A 14,857-nucleotide genomic window follows, 5' to 3' on the forward strand; every position below is an offset into this window, starting at 1 on the left:
AATTCGTGATAAACGCATACGTGAGCACTGTCAATTTCAACTATGCAAGCACTGACAAAAAACAGGCAATCACTCCCAACACGACGTGACTCTTCACCCTTGATGCAGATCGGTCCAGGTGGAAATCTTCACTTCTCGCACCAACAAATCTTCAACTTCAATTATTGGACTCACAGATCGATAGAATACATAGATGTTCCATCTAATCAATCAAATCACGGTCTAATTTTTTATTACACAATGAAATGTATTTAGTTTGACCTTGAGACTCAAACAATCAAGCACGCTGCACTCTATTCTAAAGCGATTTGTTCACAAGAATCACAAACTTTAGCGGGCAAAACGAGTAAGGATCTTTGATATAACAAAAGCAATCGAGTTGCTTCAACATATGCTTAGAGTTACATCAAAACCTATCCCTGCGTCACCATACGACTATCAACGTTCAAGTCGATGTCTTTTTTTGTTTCTTTTGACGATGTATAGAAAGTAAGAAAGAAATGTAAGTAAGGCAAGGTTAAAAGTGTGTCAAACCCGTGTAAAGACGAGTCCAAAAGTAAAACTTAAAGCATGGTTCAAGGGTCATGGATCTGAAAAATTCAAGTAAGAAGTGATATGTTGCATTTTCAAAAGAGATGACAAAAAACTATTTACAAATTTTAAATTATTACATGACGAGATTGCAAAGCTTAGAGATGATAAAAACACCATTTCTACACAAATTCAATCATAATTAACGTGGTCAAACTAAACAAAATGAAAGGTCTACAGTAGACGCTAATAGGCAAGTATCTTTTGGGAAACAAACCAAAGTAGGTGTGTCCACCACTGTGATATCAGAAGAAAAGCTTGAAGAGCGGACATGAGAAGAGGATGTGTTGATAGAAGGAAGAAAGATTGCTGTAGGTTTGGAGGTCATCTGATCAACTATCTCGATTGATATATCCTCAACCCCTTCTTCTCTCATTATTTGATCCAATTTGGTTTTCCAGCAAAATGTTTTGTTGGATTTCAATGGCGGAAGACTTGGAGGAAGATGTCTTCTGTAATGAGCTGAATTAAATTGTGAACATCCCACATCCAGAGTTGAGGTTTGGGATTTTTCTTTTTGCATTTGGTTGATCATCTCTTGGTTTGATGATTGTATGAAATCCAGGAATGAAGTTTGTTTACAAGATGAGAAAGACGAGGGTGATGGGCGGATTGGAGTAACATCAGGATTGTTGAACACGGGCTCTTGAATAGTTAATGGCTTTGGAGTGTCATTTTGTTGAAGGTTCCCAAATGATGAGATGGAGGAAAGAACTGGCGATCCAATACAAGTAGTGTACGAAGAAACACTCGAAGAGCGCGAATGAGAAGAAGATGAGGTGGAAGATTCGGCAATGTCTTGATTGGATTCGGTACCACTTTCTCCAACGAGCTCATCCAAGCTTTCATCACATTCTTCGCCTGACTCCTTCATGATCTCATCTAATGTGGTTCTCCAGCAAAAAGGCTTCTTTGATTTCTTGCTGGTAGACAATTCAGGCAGGGTTGGAGGAAGATGTCTTCGGTAGTAAGCAGAGTTGAATTGAGCGCATCCCAAGTCTAAAGTTGCCGATCTTGATTTTTCTGCTAGTAACCTGTTTGATGCTTCAAGGTGTGAAGCCTCTAAGAAAGCCAGGAATGGTGACGGGGCAGAAATTGAGCTGAAGGTTGTAGGTGCTTGTTTGGGCTGAGCTTCAACCGGTTCAGGTGTGGCTTTGAGGAGGATGGTATGTGAAGAAGTCGATTGCAAAAGAGAATCATCCGTTAGAGAATTGAGAGTTTCGGAAGGTTCTCCTTCAATTTTCAAGGATGTGACGGTGAGTTCGTCTTCGAAAGATACTGAATGGACTAGGGTTTCACAGTCCGCTGATCTCTGCTCTGTGACCGAAAGCCGAGGTTCAAGTACAAAAGGTAAAGTCAGGGGTTCACACCTCAAGCTTCTGACTTCATATCTAGTAACAGTCACAAAGGAAGTCTAAAACAAATCAAAACGTCAGTATCAGCACGGATGATCCTCATGCGAGATAGAAAGGACATACCTTATTGACCGCAATCGACTTCATCGCGACAGTCAGGATACATGGATCAAGCTTGTTATCGAGACTTACTTGTGTACGAGTGATGACACTCTTGACGATACGTAATAAGTTGAGGCCAAAGGCCAAAGACGAGCTGGAAGAGTAAGACATCTTTGATGAGACACGTTTAAGAGATTTAAGAATGGAGAAGAGCTAAGATGTTGATAGTTGACTGTGACAATTGAGATTCAAAGAAACACAAAAGCGCGATGATCAATGAAGTGATGAGGTGATAGAAGCTTTAAGGCTAAGATGAATAAGTTCTTTGAAAGATAAAAATCTTTAGGAATTTGGATGGATGGAAATCTGATAAAGTGAGGGAAGTCAACAATATTTGTGATGAGGAATTATCGCGAATGAGAGAAAACGACGGGTATTTATACGATATACTTGCATGCGAATTGCAATCAAGCACTTGTTTGATTTCTTTGATTTTACTTCGCGGCCTTGTTCCTAGTGCATCAGCTTGCAATTCGACTCCTTGACCCAGTTTGATAAAGAATATGGCTTTCAGGTAACCAAATCCGCGCGTGAATGCTCCATAAGACCACTAATCTGAATAACAAATGATGAAAGGAAGAACCCAGTGATATGAGTATTGCAAAGAAGACTACTACGAAAGAAAATAATCCAGGTCACAAACTGATGTGAAATCAGCACTTCATATCTCATTTCACAAATCCTACTGGAAATGCTCAGATTGATAAACGATGAGCTTGACTGACTCTATAGAAACATTCATCCAGGTTTCAACGCATCTTTCTTTCACAATGCGCGTTCTAATTCGTATCATGACGCATACACAGAGACATCTTTTACTGCACAGTGCACCTTACGTCAGTCACTCTGCAGAATGACCTAACAACAGGTCTTTGTTGGAATTTGTGATACACGCATACAGGAGCACTGTTGATTTCAACTCTACGTAGCACATCGATGCAAACACTGAAAAATACCAGGCAATCACTCCCAAGGCAACATTACTCTCCACCCTTGAGGTAGATCGGTCCAGGTGGAAATCTTCACTTCTGCCACCAAGAGATCTTCAACGATAATTGTTAGTCTCATAGAATAGAATGATGTTATGTGCAAATCTGGTTAAATTTTTTACACAACAATCTATTCAAAGAATAAAGCTCAGCTCCTGACGCTGACAAATGGAAGGAAGCGAGAAAAGTGGAATTTGATTATCTCACCCAACATTATGTTGGTAAGCTGGTTGCTCGTCCTAAAGGTGCTAGGGTTATCGGAGGTATGTGGGTATTGAAGAAGAAGCGTGATGAGAATGGTGTTGTCTTGAAGTATAAAGCTTGTTGGGTCTGCTTTGGAAACCGACAAATTGAAGGAGTAGATTATCGTAAAAACGTATTCAGCCGTTGGTAAGACTGATACTCTACGTCTTATGGTTGCTATTACTGCGTATATGCGCTTATCAGTTATTCAATTTGACATCATGACGCATTTTTACATGGTATAATGAAAGAAAAAGTTTATATTCAACAGGTCAAAGGATTTGTGGCCCCCTGGCTCACAGGGTCCAAATTTTGCACTCACGACGTGTTAGCAAAGCTTTTTCCAAGATTGTGTCAAGATTGTTGTATGTTTGGTCCCAGGCTGCACTTTGTGCAGCTTTGGAACATGCTCTTTACACCTGGCTGGAGTTGAGCCAAGTCAATCAACAAATAATCAGTATGAGTAATACCTATCTTGATACCAAACATGTATGATTTCTTTGATAATGTGTCGTGAGTATAAAATTTGGACCCTGTGGTTGTGAAGGCATGGTTTGGCAACTTGGCAAATCTCTTTATGGAACATGTCAAGGTGCTTGAGATTTCAGCAATAATTTACAAGGTAAACTCTTATCTTTTGGTTTCAAAACATCCAAAGCGGATAGTTGTCTTTTTGTCTTTTGACACGGCAAGCATTTCATTTATCTACACATGCATGTAGATGATGGTTTTATCATTTCCAACTCCGATCCTCTCATTGAGGAGTTTTGTGTTCATCTTTTAAAATCCTACTAATTGAAATGGAAACCAAAACCAACTCTTCATCTTGGAATGCGAATTCAACATCTAAATGATGGTGCTATATCTTTGGATCAGTAACTTAAACCCAGTCAAGATTCCTTTTCCTGTTAGTCTTAAACTCAAGCTCAGCTCTCCCAAAGAAGTTGCTTTGGCTGTGTATCTTCCTTTTCAATCATTGATTGGCTTGTTAAATTGGACGGCAGTTAGCACTAGACCTGATATTGCTTATGTGGTTAGTCAATTATCACATTTTAATTCATGTTATACTTTTGAGCATTGGAATGCTGCGAAGCATATTGTACAATACATTAGGGGAACTTTGAATAAGGGTATTGTGTTTAGAGGATCTATGCCAACTGATTTGAAGGCTTTTGGGGATGCAGATTATGCAAATGATCTTATAGATAGGCGTTGGGTAACGGGTTATTTGTTTACTTTTGGAGGTGCTGTTATTTCTTGGAGTCATTGTCAAAAGTCAACTGCTTTATCAACAACCAAGTCAGAGTACATGGCGTTATCCAACTGTGCCAGACACACAATTTGGTTTAAAACATTATTTAGAGAATTAGGTTTACCAGTTTCTGCTGTTCCTATTGCGTCTGTTGGGGATGCAGTTCAACTTTTCAATGACACCAGAGGAACAGTGTTATCGTCTAAGGAACCTGTTATCAATGATAGATCTAAGCATATAGATGTCAGATATCACTTTATTAGGGATCACGTGAAACTTAGAAGCATTGTTACTAGTCATGTACCTACCATGTCCACGTCAGCGGATTTCCTTACTAAACCACTACCTTTTGACGCTTTTGAATGTTGTTGTTTCTAAGTTTCTAATGTAGAATGTTTGAGTTAGGGGGGAATGTTGCTCAAATCTGATTTAAATCAAATAAGTGTTACAGTCAATCTAGTTTTGCTTGTCCAATCAGATTTTATTTATTTATTTATTACACCAATACAGGTGATTCTATAAGCATAAACATCATATGCTTATGTGCTTTATCAGGAGTCGTGAGTCTGAACAACCACAGTTGACCACAGTCCACAGCGCTTGATTATCACAAACCTGTCCTCGACATCATCCTTTCATCCTCACACGCATTGTTCCAGCTCGATCACATCTCTCATCGTCCATCCTCACAGCCAAGGAACCTTCATGTGAGTTTTGACCAAGAGGCTTCGATTTTGGTCTCTTTGCTTTGATCCAGACCTCTCAGCTTCGATTTGAACCTTCCCGTCTTTGATTCAACCCTCTGCACACTTGATTTGATCCTGTAAAGTTCACTCCCTCAATCAAAACGTAGCTTGAAAAGAATGCTGACCTACCTTGCAATTTTATGATCCATGGAAGTTCATCAGATTGGAGTGGATTATTCAGAGCACCTTTATCAGCTACTTCTATTCTTAATAAACAATCGGCAATCAATTTTCAACTGGATGGTGAAGAAGAAAAGATGGATGGTTTGCTATCAAAAGTGTTGATCTAGGTCTTGATCGCTACCCACACAATATCAAAACAGAAGCCAAATTATAGGCATCAATCGATCACCCTAATGTTGGTTCAATCCACTCAAGCTTCTGTTCAGTTTGGATCTTGGTCTCATTTTTGAACCCTTCCTTTAGGCTTTGGATACAGCTTGTAAGCATCAATTTCTCTAGATGTTTGTTGGGCAACTTAAGAGTTCCGTTCTTATACATTTCTTCCTTAGCTTTGAATGTTTTCCATCAGATTAATTCCATTTTCTTAGTGTTTATCCTTCTTGTATTTACTCTAGCCTCAGCTTTTCATTGTAATACACAACACTTTGAAATGCAGTCTCTTCCTGTACAAATTCAATCTGAGATCAAAATGTGGATCTGATGAGACACATTGTACTCATAGGCAATGGAAAAAGTCCAGAAACTAAATTGACTATAAGACCAGGGATTTGGGAACGATGAAGGTAAATTGTTCATATCATTGATAATGAGCACTTGGATAACAGGTACAAACTCCCTATATACAAATAAGACACATATACATAGCAAGAAAAAACAATACGAGATTCACAGACCTAGACAGATCGATGTGAAGCTCTGAGCAATCATGTTAAATAGCAGTGCTGATGATTAGCAACAAAAAGTTATACTTATGAATCAGCAGTATCAACACAAATCAACGACACACAATTGATTATTGCCCCTGGGTTTGATTCAGTGAATTGGTCGGTCTCCAAAGTAGAAATGCCCGAACTGACGACTAGAGCTAGAGTTGACAAGCAGAAGGGAGTCAAAAGAAGTTAATCGTTTCAATCAGCGGGTGTTCAGCTGAGTCAAAGGACATACATAGTTTGAATCAGCAATAAGATAAGGAATCGATTTGATGAAATTGAAGGTATCTGATGAACGGACCAGGATATTGAACCCGCTGGAAAGATAAGGAAGATATTTAGAAATCAGAGGATTGATATCATTATGAGAAAGACATTCAAGGAGCTTACTTGAGTCAAAGCCAGGATATTACAGTCGAGACCAAGAGGGTAAGATCACGGATGAAATCTTGAGAGATATCCTCAATTCTCAAAGGATATGGTGAGGTAGAGAGAAGGGATTGGACAATTCAAGTGATCCATGGATGGGTTTGGAGGCGATGGATTGGTGCTGATTAGTTAGCAGCACCGATCGTGATTGGTGGACAGCCCCCTTCAATTGGATACACTTCAATCACGATTGAAGGCTATGTATGCTTATAAAATGGCCTGTATTGATGAGAAAATAAAAAATAAAAAATCGGAATGGACAAGCAAAACTGGAATGACTGTATGTGTTTTGTTTTTGTTGTCTGTTTATGTTACATTTGATTTGTTGTATGATCATCCTACGTGATGATATTTCTTATTTGATTTTTTTATCTTGTGTGTTTTGTTAACTCTCACGGTTATTTTTCTCTCTTGACTATAAGAACCTTCCTGAGTCACCAGTTGCTTCGTACATTATCTGTTCAAAGCTTCATCATCTGATACACAAGCTAATTTGAATGTGCTTGTGCATGCTGGTTGACTCATAGGTTAGTTTCTTTTTGTGCTATGTTTTCTCTCTAGTTATGATTTCTTTATTGTTTGTGTGGCCTTTATGTGTTAAAGAAATACATGATCTGTTCAAAGCTTCATAATCTGATACACAAGGTAACTTAGATGTGCTTGTGCATCCTGGTTGACTCATATTACTAGTAATTGATATATGTGGTCTTTTGCACTTTGGGAATAATACTTATAATAGTATTGAGTTATTTCTCTGGGGCCTTTATCTTTTTCTCAGTTATTGCAAAGTGGTCAGCAAGTGCCTTGTGCTGGTTTCTTTGAAGAAGACAGTCTTTGGGCAACTTCTACTAGTCATACATCAGTAGATTCTCCCTTCTTAGGTGTTATAAAGCTCTTGTCGAGCTTTAAATATTATAACATACCTTCCGCTCCAGCAAGGTCACACTATCTTGATTTCCAAATGTGAGCTCCGTTGGTACATCCCCAAAATTCTCATTTCTCCACTGCTCAAAAATCACACTTATCAAACCCTCATGTTCTGATAATGCAAGGAGGCCCAGGCTTGACATCTCCAATGGTCTGCTTTCAAATATTTATTACCTCATACAGTTATTAAAGTATCATGGTAAGACCATCTGAGGATAACCCTGGGGTTGTACAAGAAATCACACCAGACTGCTGTGGCCAAAACCCAAATTTGGACAGAACAAGGCAACAAGAGCGGACCAAACCTTGAAATAGCTTCAGCCAAAGTTTTAGCAAAATATTAGTTTTGTAAAGCTATAAAGCTGTGATTTTCAGCAAGCCCACCTAGTTGACGCTGTGGCTGGAGCTGAACCATGTTCTTGGCATGATTGCAATCAAATCAAGCCAGCAAGCTTTGAATGAGACCACACATCTTGTACTCTAAAGCAGGCTCAGGCTATGAACCTCAAGGTGAATCAACAATTTATGTGATACATTGCTGCTTTAGTCTTGGTGTGATTACTTATGTTGTGAGGACTGGTTGTGAGGTTCGCTAAGAATGTTTTGACCCATTCATCAAGGATGTTGTTGTGGTAATTAGGTTACATTGGTACTTTTTATTTTTTTCATGTGAGTATTTGTTAGGTTAATTTATCTCTTTTGTCTTATTGGGTCAAGGATTTCTGGTTACATCATTTCAATTCAGAAGTTCATTTAGAATGAAGAAAGAAGACTAGTGAAATTCAAATTTGGGAAGAATTTTACAAATAAGGATGTTACATGATTAGGATAGTAATGAAGATGTAAAATAGTTCTCTTTTGGGAATAAGTTGTATGAGACTTGAGCTTTTCTTTTTGTCTAATTTGTAATGAATGTGTATGTGTGTCCGGGTCGTTTGTTGGTTAAATATAGTTACTACCATCACTCACCCAGATTCTTTTCCTTTACCAAAAAGAATCTGTAAGTGATTTCATCATATACTTGTTTAACCTCATTAAAGTCTAATACATGTCTTTTCAACTTATAGTATTACTCAGTTTTTCCTTACACTTGTATCTCTTGATCTTGTACATCATTCCTGTTGCTTGTGCACAGGTTTGTCAGTTTTTCTCTTTCTCTATTTTGTGGGTTGTTAGTTTTGTCATCTGATTAGCTCTATTTAGCTTCTGTGGCTTGTTGCTGTACTCACACTTACCTGATTACCCCAGGTAATAGGTATGCAGAGTCTACTTGATCAAAAAGAATCTATTACTCAGTTTTTGCTTACACTCATATCTCTTGATCTTGTATATCATTCCTGTTGCTTGTGCACAGGTTTATCATTTGATTAGCTCTATGTAGCTTCTGTGGCTTGTTGCGGTAGTCACACTTACCGGATTACCCCAGGTTCCAATTTTATCCGGCAACACCACTTTTGCTCACTTGAGTGAATCAAATCTGATCTCCACAGATGTAACTCCTCAGGCTCAGAACAAAGCTGTCTTTAAAGTTTATGGTCTTGGAGTAAGAGCCTTGTTGGGACTGGACATGAACAATGTTCCTGGCATGATTTCATTCAAACCGAGGTAAAGTTATACCACTGCTTTCTTTTGCATCACTTAAGTGGGCAATCTTGGCATCTGCACTCCTTAACCACTGTGAACAAAATACTGGTACGTTTCTCATATCAGTTCTCATTGTCATGCAGTGGTTGCGGCTCCAAATGATTAATGCAGACATTTTGGTGTCAGGTTGTTAAGCAGGCCAGGCTCAGCCAATGCATTGTTGTTATGTTCCTCATAAAGTGCAAACTATATCTTGGTCATATCAATCATTAATGTAATGAAACCCTTTCTGAGGCACAGCATCAGAATGACATGTGCATGAATTTGGCCCCAGATGCTCTTTTTGTGATAAAATAAGAACAACTCATGATAGTCAATTTTTGAGAGTGGTCCATTGGAGATAATGAGCCTGTGCTTCTTTTGTATTATGAGCACATGGAGGTATGATAAGTATAATTCTTGAGGAACAGAGAAATGAGAAGTTTTGGCAATGTAGTACACCAACAGATCTCACGCTTAAAAATCAAGATAATGTGTAAGCCTCTTGCTGGAGCAGAAGGTATGTGCCAGTGATAGGACTTATTAATGTTGCCGCCCAAGCAGTTGAGGCAGGGACTTACGGCTAAAGTCATAATTCTCAACTCACAACAGCAGAATTTTCAGCCTTTTTTCATTTTTGCCCATTACAAGGGTCTTAGACCTCAAATAATCACTCATCCAGCCACTCATAGCTTCCTTAACATCTTGCACATCTCCTGCTGCTGGTATCAGATTGACACTGCCGGTAGATTCACTGCTATCTTGATTCCAGGGCACTATGTTTTGGCGGCTTCAAGTACGCCTTGAGGGGTCCTGTATTGAATTAAGTGTTACAGCTATAAGTTCTTACAACTCTTCTGAGTGAGTTTGATGAACAAAATGTCTGCTGAAAAGTGCATGGTGACATGTAGAAGTCTTAAGAGAAAACCATACCAGCTGCAAGCATGATTTTATGAAGTCTGTGACCCTCATAATTAAAAATTAAGGAAAACCACCCAAAAGTTCTGATGTTCTGTTGAAAACTATGACTTTAGCTGTAAGAGCACCCACTATGGGTGCGTTAACGAGGTGATTTAGCGTTACCGTAACGCTAAAATCCAGACAGGTCCACTACGGACCTGTTTTAGACATGCAGTCCGTACTGCTGCGTTAAATCTTGCACCCCGCGTGCTCATATCTACGCAAGCCTACAACTTGATTTATCGTACGATAATCGGTCAACAACTGCCTTTTCCAAAACATCAAATCCCAAACTCCACAATTCAAGACTTCAAATCTCAACGTTCAAACCTCGACACCTCAACTTCAAAGTTCAAACTTGAAAACTTATATAGTTTCCGAGCACGTTGAGTGCAGTCTTGATAAGTCTCGATCAATTCAGATTTGAGTGCGAGGAAGCGGAGGTGGTATGCGAGGTTTATCAAACAAGAAGTCAAGACTAGTTGATGTTATTATTGTTGTTCCTATTGCTATTTGAAGACTTCTGAGATAATTGATCTTTGGGAAATGATTATGAGGAATGTGATGATTCATTTCAAGATCATACCACTGTGGATCTGGTTGACTCACAGTGATTTATCGTTGGTAAATCAGGTTGTAAAGCAGCTCATAGTGGATTTTATCAGTTTACTAATTTAGTTGTTACACGCGTGATTAAATTTCCCGGTTGGGACCGCAAAATTTACGATAAAACACGCCCACCATAGTGGGTGCTCTAAGTCCCTCTCTCAACTATGTACAGCCCTTTGCAGAATTGATGACTTTGGAAAAAGAGAAAACGCTTGAGTTTTCAAAAAAACCTGCGAGTTTTTTTCAAAAACTCATCGAGTTTTTCAAAAACTGAGCGAGCTCTTTTTCTTTTAGACTTACTGAGCCAGGTTTCCAAAAAAAACTCACTGACTTTTTGAAAAACTCAGCAGCTTTTTGACAAAACTCAAGGTTTTTTATTTGAAAACTCAATGTTTTTTTTTCTTCAAAGTCATCAATTATGCAAAGGGCTGTACTTGGATGACAACCAAAAAGACCCATGCTTGAAACAAAAAATCTTTAAAAACAGAAAAAAATCAGAAAAAAGGATTTTTCACAAGACATTTCAATTTTCAAAAAAATAATTAATTATTCATAACCTTCACCCCCCCAAAAGAATAAGAAATCATAGACATTTCAACCAAAGAAAAAACCAAACCAACTTTTTTTCCACCAATGATTTTTTTGACTCTTCTATTATATGTAAATAAAGTACTACACTTTCAACGAAACCAAAACATGATTACAAAACCAAAACACTGCGAAAAAAAAGAAAAAAAGTAATGGTTTAATTTTTTCAGTTCAAAAAATCAATTAAAGAAAAACTTTCAACTATTGCATTCACCTACAATGCACACCTCTTAAAATGTTGAAAATGTAAAATGTTTATAAAGTAAAGTAATTTTTTTCTTTGAAATCAGGCTTTCAATAAACTTTGTTATGACATACAAAGATAAAAAAAAACATATAACGCAAAAAAACACAAAAAACACACAACACACAGAACAAGCACAAACACAACACACAAATCATAAAGAATAAAGATAAACAAAGCAGTTTAAAAAAATTGTCTTCTAATATTCACAGAAAGAAAAAAAAACAATCACTTCAACAATTGATTTGATTTGATTTGATTTGATTTGATTTGATTTGAATGTAACAGATTTTTTATGGTTTTTTTGCTTCTGATGAAAGTTTCCATTTAAAAAAACTCTTTTGATTTTTTTTTTCGTGATACAGAATATTGTTGAACAAAGACTTTGTTATATATATATATATAATTTTGTTAAGAAAAAATCGAAACCCTTATTTGACTTCTACCAACACACACACACTTAAACACAGAAAAGATTGATTTATACTAGAATCGAAATACGGTTTTTTTCTTTTTTTTTCTTTTAAGGAAAATCAAATCTCTAATTCGAAAGGTGCATCATCATCATTATACAAATCTCTTAATCGGTTCTGATTCTGATTCTGATGAGTAGAATGATACCGATCTTGTTGAGGATGAGAATGAAGAGAGGATTCAAAACTTTCTTCTTCTTCTGTAGCTCGATAAGCATCAAATCCAAAACTAACATTCCTACTCAAAGGTGAACTATTCGTATATAACGGTCTACCAATCGCTGTACTACTGTTACTGATCCCATTAAATGCAGTAGTAGTAGTCGAATGACTAGAAGAATTCAACCCTGCAAGTCGTTGGGATAGAGCTGAAGGCATTCGTAAGTTGTTTCCATTGAATTCATCAGAACTTTTTAAGGATGGATTGAAATATGTCGAAGTGGTGGTCGTGCCAAAAGTTGAATTAGATGCAGGAGGTGACACCGTTCCATCCCGACCGAATGGATCATGACCATTAGCAAAACCAGAGATGATACTGTTACTTGAAGGAGAACAGGAAGGGGTCAGACCAGTATGTAAAGGTGGTTGGAAGTGTAATCTAGATAAACCAGCAGCAAGTCCTTGAGGTAAACTACTACCCGGTTCATGACCATAGATTTGATTATCTTGTCTAGAAGATGAGATTAGAGAAGGTGAAAGGGTTTGAGTGTGTTGATTGATTTCTACATTTTGATGAACCGTTTGCCAGCTGTCCATGTTATGGGATGGTGGAATGTATGAAGATGATAACTGAGTATGACCTTGACCTCGAAGCGTCGAAGCTGATGTTTCTCTCTGATGAGCAAGCATCAAGTTAGGTGGAGATCTACTACAAACTGACAAGCTAGGTAAAGGTGAAACAGAAAGTGATGGAGGATCCTGAAGAACGATAGCCGGTCGAGGAAGTCCAGATAAGGACTTGTTGATAGGATGATCAACAGGCACCGATTGAGAAAACAATTGATGAGTATGTTTTCGTAAGTGTTGACGCTGTCGTTCTTCAGGTGTCAAAAGAGAATGTAAGGAAGACGGCAAAAGCTCGGTGACATCGTCTTCAGCGTCCAAATGGTTCCAAATCGTACCGTCATCTGAATGAGGATGATTATTTGCAAACGAAGGTTGACGAGGACTAGCACCAACGGACGGAGCACGTTTTGGGAAACCATCCTCTGAACTGAAGGATCCAGACCTAGGAAGGAAAACGCTTCGAGAACCAGGTGCTGAGAAGGGTGAGCCGTAGCCAAAGGGGCTCGGACTCTGATCACGAGGTCGAGCAGGACTTCTGGCAATAGAGATCCGAGGTTGAGCTGGTGAGACAGGACGAGAGTTGTAGGCGTAAGAAGGGTGATCACCAAAGACATCGGTAGTCAGATGAGTTTGAATAGGAGAAGGAACGGCCACTGGATAGTTGGCCGGATGAGCATGCTGGGGGGAAAGCGGATAACCAAGATGATGAGATCGAAGGCTAGGGTGAGTGAAATCATCTGGTAGACCAAATTCGAGTTCATCGGTTAGATTAGGAGTCTGATCGCCATCGAAATCAGAGAGTAGATGAGAATGTAAGTTGATTGAGTTGAGATGCGAATGGTTGGAATGAACAGGATCCGATTGACCATAATCACTAGGATCGGTTGAATCAGAGTGAGCATTAGCTGAATGTTGATTGTGATGAAAGCTCAAATCGTGAGGTGAACCCGAGAGCGGATGATGTTCGTTTGCGTTTGCTAGTACAGTATTGATAGGAGCAGCAGCTTCACGAGCAGCAGCTTGAGCAGCACGCTTGTTTTTTCGATCCATCGACATGGGTTGACCAGGAAGGATGTGAGCCTGAAGATAGATATAGAAAAGATAATAGCAGAAACCCAAAAGACAAAAAGTTAAGTGTGATCCGAAAAGAAAGATAGCATAGATAAGGATAATTGAAGAGACGTACAAGAGCACATTTGTGTGCAAAACGACAATTGCCTTTGACAAACCATTGACAGACCGGTTTACCTTGACCTACCTCTGGTAGATTATGAGAAAATTGACAAGCACTACCAGCGGAGCAATTACCAGCCTATAGATAAGAACCAAAACAAACATAAGTTTAAATCAAGAATAGATTAGAATTGAGTCAATATGAATGAATGTTAAAAGATTGATACCTTGTAAAACTTGCAAATGACATGAGAAACCTTTGAACCTGGTTTTTTACTCGATTCCGTTAAAGCAGATTGAGGAGAAGATTTAGTAGTAGGAGTTTTAGGTGCAGGAGACCAAGGAGAGGAAGGAGGATCTTTAGGAGAGTTGAGTGGTTGATCTTGACGATGTTGATGTTTATGTTTTTGAATGAGTAACTTTTCTGGAGTGACAAAAGAAGTTCTTCTAGACTTGTTTTTATGATCAAGTTGATCATTGACCATATTTGAATCCACCAAAGCCGGTGAAGGAGATTGAAGAGTGGTCATGAAGCACTATATAGAAAGTGATGAAGAATGAGAAAGATTCTTTAGGGATCTGTGATTGATTTGATTGATGAGAAGTTAAAGATCAAAACCTCGAATTGAACTTTTTTGAAGAAAGGAACCAATCAACACTCAACACTCAACACCAAAGAGAGGAAGGAAGAGCTTTTAATGATGAAGGAAATACGAAAACTGTAAACCAAATTAAAAAAAAAAAAGATTCAAATCCAAAATACAGATCAAATTATGACATGACAGCTTATCTATGTACACTTAACCATCACTTA

At 38.3% G+C, this 14,857-nt stretch overlaps 2 protein-coding genes across 2 annotated transcripts; both read right to left on the reverse strand.

The window, feature by feature from the left end:
* Positions 1 to 575: 575 nt before the first annotated feature.
* Positions 576 to 2,219, reverse strand: MELLADRAFT_58982 (uncharacterized protein; the record flags this gene model as incomplete). Its single annotated transcript, XM_007404746.1, has 3 exons — positions 576 to 590; positions 809 to 2,005; positions 2,070 to 2,219. The coding sequence occupies 3 exons, from the start codon at positions 2,217 to 2,219 to the stop codon at positions 576 to 578; spliced, it is 1,362 nt and encodes a 453-aa protein (XP_007404808.1).
* A 9,105-nt stretch (positions 2,220 to 11,324) lies between these two features.
* Positions 11,325 to 14,569, reverse strand: MELLADRAFT_76465 (uncharacterized protein; the record flags this gene model as incomplete). Its single annotated transcript, XM_007404745.1, has 3 exons — positions 11,325 to 13,950; positions 14,057 to 14,182; positions 14,271 to 14,569. The coding sequence occupies 3 exons, from the start codon at positions 14,526 to 14,528 to the stop codon at positions 12,145 to 12,147; spliced, it is 2,190 nt and encodes a 729-aa protein (XP_007404807.1).
* Positions 14,570 to 14,857: the final 288 nt, after the last annotated feature.

The sequence above is a fragment of the Melampsora larici-populina genome (genome assembly GCF_000204055.1).
Source record: "Melampsora larici-populina 98AG31 unplaced genomic scaffold MELLAscaffold_2, whole genome shotgun sequence".
Classification (NCBI taxonomy): Eukaryota; Fungi; Basidiomycota; class Pucciniomycetes; order Pucciniales; family Melampsoraceae; genus Melampsora; species Melampsora laricis-populina.